The sequence below is a fragment of the Crassostrea angulata genome, chromosome 10 (assembly GCF_025612915.1).
Source record: "Crassostrea angulata isolate pt1a10 chromosome 10, ASM2561291v2, whole genome shotgun sequence".
Lineage (NCBI taxonomy): Eukaryota > Metazoa > Mollusca > Bivalvia > Ostreida > Ostreidae > Magallana > Magallana angulata.
In genome coordinates, this window is record NC_069120.1 from 21,105,664 (window position 1) to 21,124,172 (window position 18,509).

The 18,509-nt window shown below is 34.6% G+C and overlaps 2 protein-coding genes across 4 annotated transcripts in view; one reads left to right on the top strand and one right to left on the bottom strand.

Moving 5' to 3' along the window:
- Positions 1-555: 555 nt before the first annotated feature.
- On the top strand, positions 556-12,272 carry LOC128164687 (uncharacterized). The gene is made up of 3 exons (XM_052828668.1): positions 556-722; positions 7,681-9,433; positions 9,527-12,272. Exons 2-3 carry the CDS (start codon positions 7,697-7,699, stop codon positions 10,565-10,567), a joined length of 2,778 nt encoding a protein of 925 aa, XP_052684628.1. The 5' UTR covers positions 556-722; positions 7,681-7,696; the 3' UTR covers positions 10,568-12,272.
- Positions 12,273-12,544: 272 nt separating this feature from the next.
- LOC128166337 (uncharacterized) overlaps positions 12,545-18,509 on the bottom strand; it is a 36,202-nt gene continuing 30,237 nt past the window's right edge. For all 3 annotated transcript variants that reach the window (XM_052831437.1, XM_052831435.1, XM_052831436.1), the window contains 10 exons: positions 18,141-18,374; positions 17,663-17,833; positions 17,118-17,278; positions 16,262-16,994; positions 16,048-16,168; positions 15,583-15,821; positions 15,163-15,337; positions 13,860-15,080; positions 13,655-13,779; positions 12,545-13,159 (listed from right to left, as the gene is read on the bottom strand). In XM_052831437.1, coding sequence (XP_052687397.1) covers positions 13,112-13,159; positions 13,655-13,779; positions 13,860-15,080; positions 15,163-15,337; positions 15,583-15,821; positions 16,048-16,168; positions 16,262-16,994; positions 17,118-17,278; positions 17,663-17,833; positions 18,141-18,374 — 3,228 coding nt within the window. In that variant the 3' untranslated portion in view covers positions 12,545-13,111. The remainder of the gene's footprint in view (positions 13,160-13,654; positions 13,780-13,859; positions 15,081-15,162; positions 15,338-15,582; positions 15,822-16,047; positions 16,169-16,261; positions 16,995-17,117; positions 17,279-17,662; positions 17,834-18,140; positions 18,375-18,509) is intronic.

Genomic DNA, 18,509 nt, shown 5'->3' on the forward strand with positions numbered 1-18,509 from the left:
CAAAAGTGTACGATTTTAGATCATGCACTAAAAAGCTAGCTATAATGCTTTGGATACTCTTTGAAATGTAGACCTGAAAAGGGGATTAGAAAGGTTGAAATTGTCGGGAATAAGTATGAAACATCTTCAATCATTAGAATCGTCACAATTCTACTTATCTTTGAATATCTTCATTGTATTTACATAGATTTTCCAGGATTCCGACATTGATTTGATTTACTTGGCTTATAAATTTTATTCGAATTTAGTTGAAATATGTTAACAATTTCGCTTCTATTATGTTTTATTAACAAAATATTGATAATTGAAAAGCTAAAAATAGAAGTCTTTAGTCCCATCTCGGCCCTTGATTTTGAAGGGCTACCCCCTTTTCCTTAGTGTCAAACATGAAAGCTCTTGTAATTTTGAACGTATTTGTTGTATATGTTTTAACAAAATGTTATCTAGATGGAACATACAATAAGAAATATACATGAAAAATTGAGACTCTGGGTGAAACTCGATTTTCGGGCGCCACTGAGCTTCCACACTTTTTGATTTATCTATTGTGCACAACCTCAATCTTTTGAAGAGCTTTATGTCTTTTATCGTTTAAGAGATTATAAATCATTTTTTAGATTATACCGACCATTGCTGAGTAATTGTTCTATTTTCTAAAAATCACCCCGTATTTCTACTTTTGGTATAGTGCATGACAGAGGTTCTACAGCGTGGAGCTGCAGGTAAGAAAAAAATAAAACGTGTAATCGCACAAATACCACCATTGCTCACAACGTCGCATCCTTTTGGCGTATGTATGGGCTGTATATTTTGTTCATATGGATTGGAATGCAGATAATTGTCATGTATATCAAATATCAAGTTTACATGTGTATTTACTGCAATTTAGTAAGAATTTCAATTTCAGAGAAAATTTTAAAAGCAGCTTAAAGGGGGGTGTTAATTCTTAATCGTTCATAAGATATCAGCTAATTGAAGAAAACAACAAATACTGTTAATCAAGTTTTATTCGCGGGCGAAAATTATTTTGAAAGAGCGCCTTCGTCGTGAATATCTCTTGCCGCGAACCAGTCATTAAACATTTTTAATATATTATTTTTTAATTAAGGTACCTCACTACATCGAGACCTATACTTTTTAAGACACTACGCCACAAGATGGCGATTTAAGTGTTTTGTTAAAGTGTTTATGCTAATCGATGTTGTCGAATATCATCACAGCCAAGTGGTTAAAGTATCGGGCTTGTAAACCGCAGATCATGATTTCTTATCTACTTGGGGATTTTGTTCAGATTTACTGAATTAAACTTTTCAAAAAGCAATTATCCAACATTGCACGTTTTCGCCTATTTGACATATTTACTTCTCATGATTATGCACCATGCTATCTATCATAATCAAGTAAATATCTGCTGATTTTAGAAACTATTTCAAAGTGTAGTGAATCACTTTTATCTTATTAAAATCTATATCTTGATTGCGAAAAATAGTCGTTGCGAACGAGATTACCTCTAGCCAATTGCGAAGTAAAAGTTGGTTTGCATTATATAACCGAGAATGTAACAGTTTTTTTTTTTTAAATAGTTGCAATATACCGAGCATTACGAAAATATATAGAAACCAAATATTTTAGATAAATAGCATTGAGCTGCAATTTTATGATTATTCTTCTTATGGTATCTCACTTTTCTGAGTTTAGGTTCACAGTGTACAATATTATTTATTTTATAATAGTGATATTTATCCGTTTAATCACCAAAGAAAGATATCTAAATCATAAAAAATCCAATTTCATAATTATTCAATTTGATCAATGTGCAAAATCTAAAACTATTCATTAGGTCTTTCCACCTTTCAAGGGAAAGCCCTTACGTTTTTATTCCTTATGTTTTAGGTCTTACCGTCTTTTAGGTGAAAGATCTTTTGTATTCCTTACAAAGTTATTGCCCTTCGAGAAGGAAATACTCCTCTAAAACATTAAGCGATAGAGACTTGGGTCGTCCAATCATGCTGAAAGGGCCTGAGGTCCCTTTCTAGCAGTTATTGCCCCTGAAAGTTTCTAAATTTAAATTCAAAAAAACGCAGTAATAACTTTTGAACTATTCATCATAGAGACATCGGACTACTACTTGGGATGGAAGCGTAACCCTTGGCCGATCAAATTGACATAAAGATCAAGATCATTTGACTTCATAAGACATTTAAAAATACATCTCTTCAGTTATTATCGCTACTTTTCTAAAACCATAAGAGATAGTGATTTGAAACTTTTATCAATATCAAAGTTCATTTAGAGGCGCCTCAAATCTATTCCTACCTTATGGGCAAGAAGCTTCCTTCTAACTGCCGCTAAATTTTTCTAAAGTCTAATAAAAACACCGAGAATATTTTAAAATTTTGTTTATCTGTATTGTTACTGGTAAAAAAAAAATGATATAGTAGAACTCTTTAAGACATTTGAAAATTTAGCACTTCAGCCCCCATTTTGAAATAGTTATTGCCCCTATTGTATACAATACTTGTTGTCGCTACTTCTCTTAAAACTTCGGAGATAGAAACTTGAAACTTTTACCAATATCTTCAGACTTCAATGATCTTTTAATTCATTCATACCAAAAGGATCCGGTTTCATCTTTTAGCATTTATTGCTCCTGAAAGTTTCGTTATAAATACATTTTACCATTCGTTTTAAAGACATCGGACCACTTGGAATGAAAACGTCTATCGTGGCCGATCAACATAACATCAAGGTCAAGGTCATTTGAAAATCTGTGTATTAATTCGTTTTTATTTCTTTTATATTGTCATGAATAGAAAAAAAAATTGATATGGATTATTGTTATAAACTTCATAAAACAGTTCAAAAGATAGCCCTTCAGCCCTCACCTTGAAATAGTTAAAGAGTTATTGCCCCTATTGTATGAAACGCTTGATATTGTTACTCCTTTGAAACCATATGAGATAGAGACTTGAAACTTTTACCGACGTCTTTAGTTCACTTAGATGCTCCTTCAATTTACTCATACCGAAAGGATCCGATGTTCGCTTAAAGCAGTTATTGTCCCTGAACGTTTCTTAATTTTATTAAAAACACTTGCAGCTTTTGAACCATTCACGTAAAGACCAATTGAATACGAAGAGTTGACCTTGACAGATCAAAATGACATAAAGGTCGAGGTCAAATAAAAAAGTGCATACAATTTTTTTCCTGAAGTAATACAGGGAAATATTCTAATAAAAAAAATTATAAATAAATTATTTTAAAACATAAAATGTGATAAAGTAAAAAGCCCTCTTATCGTTCGAAAATCTTGAAAACTACGAAGCCTTTTGTTACCATTTTTGTTGTGAAGCAAAAAATCTAAATTATGAAATTCATGGCTCTACCACCCCGAGGGCGCCACGGGCGGGGCCAAATATGCCCAAAAAGCCAAATTTTCAAAAATCTTCTTCTCTATTTCTTTTCCCACACGTGAGGGAAAAAACTGAATGCATGATAATGATGTCCATGAAGCCCTCTACCAAAATTGTGAAATCCATGGCTCCTGAGTCAGGGGTTCAGGATCTAGGGTGGGGCCAATATGGCCATACAGTTATAATGTATTGGATCTTAGAAAATCTTCTTTTCTACTCCCATATATATTTGTTAAAAACTAAATGCATGGTTATGAAGTCCATAAAGTCTTCTACGAAAATTGTGAAATTCATTACCCCTGGGACAGGGGTTTAGGCCCTAGGGCGGGGTCAGTGTAGCCATATGATAAAAATGTATTAGATCCAGAAAGTACTCTATTAAAATTGTAAATTTTATGTCCCCTAGACACAGGGTGTTGACTATAGGGCGGGCCAAAATTGATGTATAATGTTAATGCATATAATGTTTAAAAATTATCTCTTTTCCCACACACCGGTATGGAAAACTGAATTCATAATTTTGTAGACCAAAAAGTCGTCTACCAAAATTTTAATTTCATGTCCACCGGGGTAGACTGGGAAAGGGGGGGGGTATATTTGTCTTGATTTTTTTATTTTGCTCAAGAATTTCAATGAAAGAAATCAGATACCCTGGCAATTCACATACGTGTAATTAGAAAAGAGAATGAAGCTGTGTATCAAAGTTAAATATTGTGAAAGTTAATTGAGTTATCTTTCCTTGCTTCTTCATAATGGAGTTATCTTCCGTTGTTTCTTCATAATGGAGTTATTAATCATTAAATTCATCTTGTGAATGGTAGAACTAACAGTGACTTGTTAGGAAACCTTACATTTATTTCTTACAGAGGGTGTAGTACAATTGATTACTGCATAGCTGATTCAGCAATGTTTAAGTACATTAGTGATTTTAAAGTATTAGATGTAGATATTTCCCTCCATCTACCTATACTTTGTACATTAAATATTGTTAATAATAGTATTGAAGCCATGGAGGTTGATGTACAACTTGAACATTTACCAAAATTTAAGTGGGATATGAGTAAATCTGTTGAATTTTCACATAATATGCATAATCCAGATGTGTTATCAGAAATTAAATGTATTCTGAGTCATGTAACTTAAGTACGGAAGAAACTGTCTGTAAATTGAGGGGTGTCTTGGAGAGGTGTGGTGAGCACATGGAAGTAAAAGGTGAAAAGCAACTAAGGCAAATACAGAAAGAATCAATCAAAAATGGTTCGACAAAGAGTGTGAACAACTCAAGAAAACAAAGTGCCAACTTCTTTTAACAAGTACAGAGTAACGCACACAGCAGAACAGCTAGATGAATACCTTGAATGTAAGAAAAGATACAAGGACCTATGTATAAGAAAAGAAAGAGACTATAGAGAATTAATGAAAAATAAATTGTGTGAAGCGACCAAAGACTCTACCGAGTTCTGGAGAACTATAAAGTTGTTGAAGTCAAGCCAATCAACAGTGAAGAAAAAACCTGTTATTTCAGCCAGAAAATGGGCCAATTACTTCTGCAACTTATTTAACCAGGAAGAGACCATAACAAATGACTTTACTGAACATGTAAACAATATGCTAGAACAACACAAGGAAGGCTGTGATTTGTGCTCGTATAAATCTGATGATATTCTTGACAATGAAATCACAGAAGAAGAAATTCAGGAAGTTATCAAAGGCCTAAAAACAATAAAAGTCCTGGACAAGATGGAATCCCAAACGAAATTTACAAGTATTCCAACAAAGAAGTAGGAAACCTACTAAGGAAACTTTTTAACCAAATATTCAATTCAGGACAGTTTTGAGTCTTGGTACAAAAGTGTGATTATTCCTATCTTTAAAAAAGGAGACAGAGAAGACCCTAATAACTATAGGGGAATCTCACTACTTGATTCCTGTAGCAAAATATTCACAACAGTTCTGAATAAGAGACTCAATTTATGGTCTGAGACCATGGGTCGTATTCCCGAGGAACAAGCAGGATTTCGTCACGGATTTTCCACAACTGACAATATTTTTGTTCTACAATCTATAGTGCAGAAATACATTACAAAAAACGAGGGAAGATCTATTGTGTCTTTATAGACTTCTCCAAAGCATATGACTCTATCGATCGTAAAAAACTATTTTATTGTCTTATCAATAAAGGTATACATGGTAAGATGATCACAATTTTACAGATTATTTATCACCGTGTTAAGTTGTGTTAAAATTGGAAACAAAATTACTGAATATTTTACATGTAATGTCGGTGTTCGTCAAGGATGAATTTTAAGCCCATGGCTTTTTTCGATGTACATAAATGAATTTATTGAGATGTTACGTTACTCTCAGTGTGAAGGAATCCATATTACAGAACAAATATCGGATATAACCGCCCTCCTGTTTGCTGATGATCTTCTTATGATATCAGACACTGTAAATGGACTACAAAAGAAACTAAACGTACTACAAAAGTACTGTCTGAAGTGGAACATAAAAGTAAATATGGACAAATCAAAAGTAGTGGTTTTCAAGAGTGGCGGAGTAATTGCAGGCACAGAAAAATGGATGTACAACGGGAAACCTATGGATGTTGAGCCTTACTACAAGTACCTTGGTACCACATTTTCTTGTCGACTGAAATGGACCCAATGCTGCAAGTCACTGGCACTACAGGCACGAAAAGCATTAAATATGTTCAAACATTTTTTGAAAATCCTGTATAACCGTGACCCCAAGGTGTGTTTTAAACTTTTTGACAGCATTATCGTTCCTATTCTAGCATACGGAGCAGAAGTCTGGGGAACTGATATCAACGAAGAGATTGAAGGTGTACAGAATGACTTTTGCAAATGGATATTGGGAATAAGCAAAAAAGCCACCAATATAATGGCTAGAGGAGAATGTGGAAGACTACCCCATTATGTTATATACATGATAAAACCAGTGAAATACTGGCTGAAAATACAAAAAATGGAAACTTCAAGATATCCAAGACAGTGTTTCGAGATGCTTTATATTTATATTTATTATATTATTGGATTTGTGCAGCAATCGTTCAACTCCAAACTGGGTATCTAAACTGAAATCAGTCTTAAATCACTACGGCTTTGGGGACGTTTGGTTAAGTGGTGGCCCTGGAGATCCAAAGGTCTTTATGTCAGAATTAAACCAAAGGGTGAGAGACTGTGCCTTACAGGAATGGAACTTAAAGTTAGACAATTCACCAAAGTGTGCTTTCTATGTGATGTTCAAAAAACAACTTGCATGTGAGAGTAACCTCTCCTTTCTAAGTTACCCCTTAAAACAGGCATTAGCCTCTTTCAGGTGTTCTTTACATAAATTACGTATTGAAGAGGGTAAATTTGAGGGAATTGATAGTGTGGATAGATTATGTCAACTTTGTAATTTAAGACAAATTGAAAATGAAGTATATTTTCTATTTCACTGTCCAATGTTAGAGGACTTAAGAAGAAATTTTTTTTTTGTTTCAATGTCTATCAGAAAGAAAAGATGTTCCAATTTGTATTGACCATCTTTTTAACAGCAATGACCAAAATGGCATCAAATGTACAGCAATTTTTATTTAAAAAGGTCTGTCAATAAGACAAGAAATGCTAACTCTATGACAATCTATGGATGAAAATTCGGATGTTGGAACAGATGTGTTGAGATAGTGCAATCTGACATGTTATATAATTGTTCTCTTTTCTCTTTTTTGTTTAAATGCCCACAGGGAGAGTTTCTGTCTGCCACTGGGAAAGGGGAATTGGAGGTTGTTTTAATAAAACATATCTACTAGCCACCTTGTTTAAGTTTATCTGAAATACCAGAAAACCTATCTTGAAAGTTAACGAATATGGGAAAATTATTTTCATCTATTTTCTTGTACCTTTTCAATACACTGTATCAGGTCATGCACTCTATTATGATTTTTATAAGTTTTTCACTAAAATTATAGGTTTCATAGTCCTTTTTGAAAGATTTCAGGCAGGAAGGTGGTCGTCATTAAAATGTATTTTTTCTACTCCAGAATGAAAGTTAATTAAATGCATATATGAGATTCCTCGACAACGTTTTGTATTGTCTATGGTACTCAGGTGACTTTTAAGGCCTACTGGCCTCTTGATTGTATTTATGAAGTATGTTTTGTCTTCAAATTTCAATGAAATACATCTACAAATATTACAACTTTGAAAGGTAATATCTTCAAATCCAAGAAATGTAATGTGTATTGTTGTTAATTTTTCAGATTCCAACAAATCACGATGTCGGATGAAAAGTTTTATGTAGACAATGCTATGAACCGAAGTTTGGGCAGAGCTGGAATGCCCCTAGGATCAATGGTAGTTTCGAGCAAAGGAAGCGGTGAATCTTCTTCGGGCGCTAGCTATTTTGGCTCCAGCCAATCGCATGGTGAGACGACATACGTAGACAACTCTATGAATCGTGGGCTGGGCCGAGTTGGTATGCCTTTAGAATCAATGGTTGTATCAAACAGAGGACACATTGAATCTCTTTTTGATAACAGCGATATTTGCCGCTCTTTATCGCATAGTGAGAGGGTTTACGTAGACAATTATATGAACCGTGGGCGGGATCGAGTTGATATGCCCTTAGAATCATTTGTGGCATCGACTAAAGAAAATTACGCATCTCTTCCGGGTTACAATCATTCTGACTCAAGCTTTTTAACTACCTATTCTGAAAGCCTATCAGAACGTCATATAAAAGATTATATTGATGAACCCAAGTCTGCTTCTATATTCTGTAGCAGATCATCATCTCCACCAAACAGGGATGAGGATGATGAATTCAGTCAGCTTTTAGCAGGGGTCTTCAGATCAACTGACTTCAGAAAAGAAAGTAGTACATCTCCTTCAGTATATAGCAGAGAAAGTTGTGCCTCCTCCAGTAGCATGACATATGTTGACAATTCTATGAATCAAAGCCTTAGAAGGGTTGATATGCCTATTGGTTCCATGCCGGTTTCTAAATCCAGTGGCAGATCATCAGCTTCATCTAAAACATATGTGGATAACGAGTACAATCGAAGACAGGGGAGGGTGGGGATGGAATATGGTTCTATGGTTGTCTCGAAGGACTCGAGAATTGCCAGCTCTAAGGGAACAAAACAATACGTAGACAACCCCAAAAGCAGATCATCATCTACATCGAAATCATATGTGGATAACGAGTACAATCGAAGAGTTGAAAGGGTAGGGATGGAACATGGTTCCATGGTTGTCTCGAAGGACTCGAGAAATGCCAGTTCTAAGGGAACAAAACAATATGTAGACAACCCCAAAAGCAAATCATCATCTACATCGAAATCATATGTGGATAACGAGTACATCAAAAGGCATGGAAGGGTAGGATTGAAGCATGGTTCTATGGATGCATCCAAGGACTCGGGAACTGCAAGCTCTAAGGAAATGAAACACTATGTTGACAACACTCAAAACAGAATTCTTGGGCGAGTTGGTCTTCCCTACGGAGCGGATGCAGAACAAGTACGTGTTTACAAAGACAACCCCATTAATCGAAAGTTAGGACGTGATGGTTTACCTATTGGAGTCGCAGTTCAATCCAATTCTAAATATCTTGAAGAAAAGTCGTATGTAGACAATCCAAAAAATCGTCGTCTTGGAAGAGTGGGCTGTCTGTTAGGGTCTAGACCCTACGGAACGGATTCAGAGGAAGTGCCTGTTTACAAAGGAAACCTCTCAAATCGAAAGTTAGGACGTGCTGGCTTAACTATCGGAGCTGCAGTTCAATCTAAATCTAAATCCCTTCAACTAAAGTTTTACACAGATAATCGCGAAAATCGTCGTCTTGGAAGAGTGGGGTTTCCATTGGGGTCTAGACCTAAAGGTTTTTTCTCAGAACTGAAGAAGACCTTCTGCGACAACGATTTGAATAAACAGCTTGGAACGGCGCCCGTGACTTCTCGTAAAAAGATAGAGAGGTTTCACAATGCATATCAAAGATTTAGGGAAAACCCGGTAAGTACCTTTTAAAAAATGAAGATAGTTGATTTAAGAATTATCTCAGATTTACACATAGATATGGTGCATAATTTGTTTTTGTTCAATAAGGTTGAAGATATTGACTTCGGGACATTACCCACTCTTTCAAGCGAAGATGAGGAAGATGCAGTCGAACAAATAGAGCATGTGATAAATAGGCTGCAGCTTGAAAGAGAATGGAAAGAAAAGGAGGAACAGACCAGACCAGTTCCTAAAACTTCACACGATCTGCTACACTACTCGGGACCAATCATTGAATTTTCAGAAATTAATCTCGGAAAGATCATAGGAATTGGTGGATTTGGCAAGGTATACCATGGGACATATAAAGATTATGTGGTTGCAGTAAGGATGGTTCATGTAAAGCGAGACGATGGACGTCTTCAGGAGGAACTGTTTGATGAGGTTAAGATCTTAAGCAAGCTAGATAACCCATTCATCGTAAAATTCATCGGCGCCTGCACCATCTACCCAAATTTTTGCATCGTTATGGAGTACATGCAGATGAGTTTGCACGAGACATTGCACGTCAATTGTACTGATATGGATGATATTACAGACGATGATCGTCTGATGATAATAATACAAACACTTTCAGGTCTCAAATACTTACATGACAAAAATTTTGCCCATTGCGATATTAAACCTGGTAACATTTTGATTGATCACGACGGAGAAAAATTTACAGTTGCCAAGCTATCCGATTTTGGGCTGAATATGATGAAGAATGAAATCGAAACTTCTTTATCTTCGGACAATAGACTTGCATGCCACCCTGGAACTACAGTATACTCCTCCCCGGAACGCCTTCGCAGAGAATATTTGAATTTGAAAAAGATGAAGATGAGCGACATGTACTCCTATGGGTTGGTTGTTTTCGAAATATTGTGTGGTGTACAACCCTTTTCTAATTTAAGTCTTAGACAACTGCAACTTCAAGTCGGATGGAAGCACATGTACCCTGAATTTCCAGACGACATTTATCCAAATGTTCACCTTGCAGCTAAACTTCTAGGCTGTTGGGATCGTGAGCCGGAGATTCGCCCAACAACAACCGATTTTCTGAAAGTAATGAACAGAATTTCTTGTGTCTACGAGACACTGGATTAGACGGGATTTCGAGTTATTTATAGTGATATTTGATATGATAACTTGCAGCACCTTAAAAACGAAAGTCCTCCTAATCAGTCTTTTAACTTTCCACTTTACAACAACACTAGAGAAGCCGGAAACAGACCGCAATTTTAATCCTTGCATCTCCATGAGAGATGCTTTAAGTTGCAAAATTACGTTTTAAGCTGTACATAGACAAGAGTTATTGTGTGTATAAATATTATTATGTCTACAACAAAATACGACTCTATTCGTCTGAGAATTTCAAAGATACCGAAAAATTCTTGGAATAACAGGACGATGGCTTCCATGAAATCTAAAACGTAATCAAAGCAAACTATCAATGAATTGTTTATTTTTTTTTCAATTGGATTTTTAAATGAAGATTACAATAAGAAATTCAGTTCAGCGTTTAATAATTATTTATATCAATTATCATAATCTGAAATATAACAGCAACACTTTCAAACAAATGATCATACTTTATCTGCATATCTGATATAGCAAAAGAGTAATTGTAAACATGATATCGATAAAACCCATCAGGGGTCCGTTTCATCAAAGGTCGTACGCCTAGTTGTAGCTCTACGCCAGCGTAAATTTGGGACCAGTGCGAATATTTGCGTTTCATCGAAGGGCGTATATCTTAACGCCAGACTAAAGATAAGGGGGAAGGGGGGGGGGGGGGTAGTAAGTTCGGACGTTTACACGAAATTTTGTTCCTGTTTGTGAACAGAACCGTCATTTTTGAGGAGTTTGTTTTATCAAAGACCGAACAAACTTTTTGGATATTTATACGGTGTAGATAATAAGGCGATTTTTCGAGTTCTCTTTAACCTTTGATTATTTGACGAAAAAGCAATTTCAAAGATTATAAATAACAAAACAAGTCATTAAGTTTAAACCTCAAACAAACAAAAAACTGATTTTCATCTATGATCAGAGTTACATGTATATAATATGAAAATATTAAATTTTACTATTCAGATCGATTAATGAGAAAATAGATTTCATCAAATCTTTTTAGGGTGTAGCACCATTTTCGTCGCTCAAAACTGTATTTCCCGTAAGTTTTTTTCCGATTTCAAACTGTGCTGTTTATATTTTATGAATATCTGATACCATCATATGTCAATGATAGGAATGAGAATGAATAATTAAGAACTTTTAGATATAGATTATTTATGTGAGCAAAGAAGTGCGTTTTATGAGTGCTATTTTATGTGACCTTTTTTTTTATTCGTATGCATTTGTTTTTATTTTGCTTTTGGAATAAAAAAATGTTTAGACTAGATGTATTCAGAAGTCATGACCACTTTTTAATGCCATATGAGATGCAATTTTCTTGTCCAAAACTAATTTTACGAAAACATTACTTTCTACTAAAATTACAAAATATATCATGGTTTTTTTTTAAATTTCTGTCACACATATTTTTGTGGGAAAGTCGTTATGAAGCCTTAATTGGAGCAAAATTGAATTATTGTCGTCCTTTACAAAAATTGATTTGCTATATATTCCTTAGAAGAAAAATCTTTCTTCTGACAAACCTAAAGATATTTTCAAACCTTATTTATTATAAAAGTTTAAGTTACATGCTGACTTAACATACTTGCATGTTTTTGTAGCAAAGTAAAATTCTAAAAAATACAGCTCATATTGCTTTGATTAAAAATAGAAAACTATTCATAATTAAAACAATTTTCAAGATTCTAAAATCATTCTTTTACCATAAAATATGTCTCAAAAAATTCATCTGACTTTGTTTTTTTCTCATAACTTAGCCAGAACATGTAAATATTTTCATAAGTAATGAAAAATGAAAATTTTTAAGTCTTCTTTAAATACATTTATTTTTTAAGTACATTTATTTCAATTTACAAGTGCGTCTACAATTTAAATCACTGCATATGGACGGAGAGAAGAGGATTATACAAAAATATTTCTATATATATATATATATATATATATATATATATATATATATATATATATATATATATATATATATAAGAGTCAACATCTGGCACCAATCTGATAACAACCACCATATATCATATTGTCACAAAAATATATCGTATGATGTAAATTTCTTTATTTAAAATTTGTCATTGATATAACACCTTTGTGAATTTAATAGATAAAATATACACAATAAAAAGTACAAGTAATTATACTGGAAAATAATACGAAAAATATTTTCCATTGATCAGCGTGGATTTACGCCACTTGTCATTTAATAAAGAAAGAATTAATTATTAACCACTTTTCAACCTTCCTTTTCAAAATTAATTTCACCTTAGCTATAGTTTTCTTATCCAATGTGCAATTTATTAACATTCGTTGACGTTTTAGAGAAGCCTAAAGTGAATCTTCCGGCACAGGATATCTATTATCACAGACAATTTATTAGAAAATCAAAATAATTTACAAATATTTCATTACGGTCTACAATTCAATTCTACAGACACAGACTGAATTTTATATCACATATTGTTACACAACGCAAGTAAATTTCACAATGTTTCTGTGTCTCGTTGTTTAGGTTGAATCGTCAAGTCTCTTCAAAAATTCTTTGCCCCTCTTTTTCTGCAATGAACATCATTTATGAATCTTTAACATAAACCATAAAACCATACACGTGTTGGCTGATATTATTATTACTAATTTTTAGTAAATGTTTCATTTCTACTATTTAGTCACTCGTTGCAACAAATACTGTATGTGCATACCTTTTGAGGAAAAACACATGATGAACACAGAAAAACGCGTTTTTGAAACGAGATGATAGCTAAACTTATTATTTGATAATATTGTTGAATATTGCCCATTCTATGTCGTCTGACTTTATATAGATTATAAGATTATTAAGAAAACAAAATGAAATAACAAGCTTATGAGTAAAATAAATGCATAGTCATCTAACGTACAAAAATATATCCCCATGAATTGCTGTTATTCATGCACTTATTAACATCTAATAATAAAGACCGATACACATTTTTCATTTTTGAATTTCATTTCATTTAATTTGACAAAATACTTCTTAAAACAGAAAATCAAGTTAGTGATCGGTAAGTGTACCATTCTTTCATGTTTGTCCTTGTCTTCTTGTTCAGAGTAAGCAGACATGGCGGTGTCGATTTCATTTCTCAGTTCCTTCAGCAAGTTCAGCGGTTTCTGGTGCTCAATCATAATGGACGAGAAGTCTGTGTGAAAGAGAGCAAAATGTTTGTTTATAATTCAACATACTCTGCTAAAACATGAATGCATTAAGACAAGTATTTACCTTTTTGCTTCTTTTTGCCACCGTTCCTGGTTGCAAAGAAGCCTCGGACTTTGTCAATGATATACATGACGAGTTCATCCGAGCGGTCCAGCTTCGTTCTTTGGTGTACGACGTTAATGCTCTCACACAGGATAGCCAAGAAAATGGTCAAAAGGAAATAAACTATGAAGAGGACGTAAGTGAAGAAATAGAACTGTGCCATAAGAGGGTCTGCATCGTTGATCTCATTAAATTTGCTCTTACCGATCATACTGATAAAGAGTGTGCCGAGGGATTCGAAAATATCATAGTAAGATTCCAAGTCTCGCCCGAACAAGAGATATCCTAATATTGCGTAGAAGGCAAAAAGACAGAGAAAGAAAATTCCAAACCAGAACAAATCCCAGGCACAGTTATCAAACACTCGGAATACTTGCCCTATTCTCTTGTCGTATCCTAATATTCCTAGTAACCTTGTCGTACCAAGAAAGACTAGCAAACCAATGAAAACTATGAGCAAATTATCCCAGTAAGCAATATGCTGGAAATTGACAAAAGCCTTTGGGTCTTCTTTGAATTTAGCTAGAGTCTGATTAGCTAAGAGCATTCTTCCTGCATACATCGCAATGGCCACTAAACTTAAAAAGATTCCAACTAAATCTAACACAAACCATGTACTTTTGAAAAACTGCAAACGGCGTTTATACAAATAGTATACAACTCTGACAATCTGCGCCACCAGAAACAATACAAAGCATATTTCACAGAACATTACGTAATATCCGGTCGGACCCACGTGATGATAAACCCTGAATGGATATATGGACGACATTGTCATAACACCTCCGACCTCAGGAAATTCTGCCACCAGTGTACAGTAGGTAAACAAATTGAAATCAGCATTGTAAACGCTAAACTCAAAGAAAACGGCTCTTGTTGTTCGGTCAATCCAGAGATGTTGTGTCAACTCCTCCATGGTTCTATTTGTAAAGTCCAGATTGACATCCAGTTCTGCAATGTAGCCCCCGCCACTGTACGTGTTATAGTATCCTACTACAGGAACACCCCATATATCTAAAGGATCGGTGTATTTCCACGCCCGGAAGGAAAAGGAGCGGGCTTCTGCTTCTATATCGCAAGGAGGCTTTTGCCATCCAAAGCAAAAACTTTTAGTCTCCTCACGCAAAATGTTGTATGAGGGAAAGGTTTTCATTGTTCCAAATGGGTAAACTGTAGTTTCATCTGAAATACATAATGAAGAACATTATAGATAAAATGATACTATATGACATATTATTGTAAATTTTTCGAGCAATAAACTGACCTTGAATAACCTTGACTTGTCTAAGCCGTGGAGGACCTACTCTGAAATTGGTCAGACCAGCAGTATATTGTCTGTACCTCCAGTGAAGTCGTTCTCCGTTGTATTCACTTTGAGGAAACAGTGTAGGAAAGGCTATAGTTTCAAGCCATGTCATATATTGTGTTGTCGTATTTATCTAAACATGACATAAAAAAATAAGAGCACGTACTTATTATAATTACAAACTATCTATTTGTTATATTAAACATTCTTAAACACATGATTAAGTTAAAACTGTATCATACTATCCTAAATGGAAGTAACATTCTGATAACTTGAAATAAAATAAACATGAAAAATCAGTTGTTACTAATAATTTTAAATATGTCTAATTTTTCTAATGCTGTATCACCATCTTGTAAAAAAAAACCTAAACCAGACCTTTTGAAATTGCTGAGCTCCCTTTTCACTGGGGGTCAGGAGGCGGTTGCTGATGTCATTTTGTACATTAAAAGACCCAGTGTCGCGGTTGCTAAAGCTAATGCTATATATAATCCATATATAAAACAGGGTGATCACTACTTGCTTCAGAGAGTCCATCATCTTAATTTCACGCATGCGTTCTTCTCTGGCCTTTTCCAAGAGGGCTTGATTTAGCGGTGGGGCAGGTATACGTATACCTTAACAAATAAAACGACAGATTAGAAAAATTTTACATTCTTAATTTACTTATATAAAAAATTTAATGTAATTTGTCCATATTTTTGTTCTGAAATTTCAAAATGTTTAAAATTTAATATTGCTAAATGAATGTGTCAATTTTATTTGTCTGATTCTTGAAAAAATACTGAATAATTTCTTTGTTTGAGTGTTTATTTTTGGTAACATTCAATAAACAGGATCTACTTTGTTCTTGGCCATAACGTTGTCTGTAATTCTTTAAAACTATTTCTCTAGTTAGTCCTGATGGTCTGAATCGATCTGTTTGTGAAAATATCAAAGCAAACACAGCAGCCATCATCACAACCTGCAATTAGAGATAGAGTGTTATCAAAGTTTAAAGTACGTCAACAATCTAGAAGCGTGAAAACAAATAAACCAAATACGTGAGGAAACGCACTTTTAATGGATCGAGTATGCATGCAGATTCAAAGAAAGCAAGGAAAAACTGTGCTAGCCACATCTCAGTCTTCGTCTTTCCCCACTCCATACTGAAAAGCATTATAAAAAACGCAGACGTGATGCTCCCAGCTATTGCAAGAAACCAACCAATGTAGGATGTCCAATACGGTAATATGGTTCCGTCATTACTTATGACTCCTTTGGCAACTAAAGTGCGCTCTAGTTCCTTGCTCTCTTTCAATAGCTTGTCCATGAAATTATTGATAACCGGCATGGAATACTTGAGAGAGGAATCCTTGACGTCGTGATCAATCACGCGTGCCTTGGCCTTTTTAAACAGCGAAACAACAAGTATAGTTGTTGGAGTAGAAATCAAGGTACTCATTAAAGAAATATACACTGTCTGCCATGAAAACTGCAATGGACCAACTTTTACCAGAGCTGGATTTTCATATTCGTCTTCCGGTCGGAAGTACACAGCATTTCCAATCATTGTCAACATTATAAAAAGTAGTAAACAAGTTATTCTTTGTATTCGCGTGAAATGACTACTTGTTGGACGGAAGTAGATAGAGACCCATAAGTGATTGTCAGCTAAATTTTCTTTGTAGTTGATGAAAAACATGTTCTTGAAGGTTGTTACGTTTTCTCGACCACAAACAGGTAAAACAGCCTCTACTTGGCAATCTAAACTATCCAATGAGAGCCAGCGTCCACACAAGAAAACAAACCTGAAATGGCAAAGATCTCAGTACAACAAACGTATTAATCACTAGGAGTGAAAAAAATTATTGGTTGTTGAAAAACATGTCTATCTTTTAAACAAATTCAACGACGAAAAATGACAAAAGAACCTTGTGCGGTCTTGAAGATCTTCAATGTCCACACGATTAAGGTACCAGGATGACCACTCTCCCTCTCCAGAATTGTCATGAAAGATATATAAGTAAGTCAAAGGACCCAGTGGCTGAGATGTTGCCATGAGGAAGTGATTGACACTAGCTGTGGAAAATTCCTGCTCAAAGGTTGTTGGAAAATTGCATATTTAATGAAAGATGTTAAATACAGTATAAGACTATTGATCTAAGATTTCTAACATAACATGTATCAAATTGTAGGAAACCTTACTACAGGGTAGTACAAAATTTCCAATAAGCCAGTATTTGTTACACTGTGTTTTATTTTATATTTGTGGACGTCATTTTTTCTCTTGATACTAAATTCGTTGACAGAATATTTTATTATTAAACCATTTGATCTTATTTCAATTAACATTTCATTTTTTGTGGATCGATTCTACAACACCATCCAAGGAAATAGATATACGCATAATTCTGATAAAACTATGGTACATGTATTACAAACCATCTGTGTATTTTATGATTTAACGTATTTGTACCGTTCTAACGCCGTCGTAAAGCTCGCGGACGCCCGTGTCATCATCCTCCCCAGCCACTATAAATCCGACCCGCGACCGGGTGCCAGCCCCCCTCCTCATTCCAGTGTACACAGTGATCAGGTAGTAGTACGTGTCGTCAACGAAGTTGTCAATCAAAGGTGTCACTCCCCACTGAAAGAAATGTTCCTTGTGAATCAACTTGAGGAATTTCATTATTACTGTACAACCAAACTAAAGTCAACTTGAAGTCAATTTTGATCAAGGATGCTGGAATCAAATTACCTATATTAACTCATCCTTACACTTTTATGGATTAATTCTTCAGGCATAAATAATGTTTTAATAAATGAAATACTCAATTTTTTTAACCTGATGGAATTTAACACTGATGTTTTCTTCACAAGAATATTAATATTAACCAAAATAACCACGGCCATCCAAGTTTTTTAAGTGTCATATATGAAAATATCATGCATACCTTGACGATGTCCTTTTTATCTTGATGACGGCCCCAAATCATTAGTATAACATACAAGACAATGACGAGAATAAATATTGCCAAAACGGCGGCCTGGTCCTTGGGAGAAAATTTCAGAAACACGGTCGAAAAGTCAATGGTGTTCGGAGCAACATAAAAGGAATTTGCAAACGTCAAACCGTTCTCTCCAGAACATTCACAGGACACTTCGCCCTTGTTTGGGTACCAATCCATCTGTAAACACATTTTTGTTTTTTCAGGATGGAATTAAATTACATACTGAGTATACACAAACCTGAAAAATACTTCATGAAAACGAAATAGTACAACATGTATTTTTTGATAACTGGATAAAATGTGAATTTTATT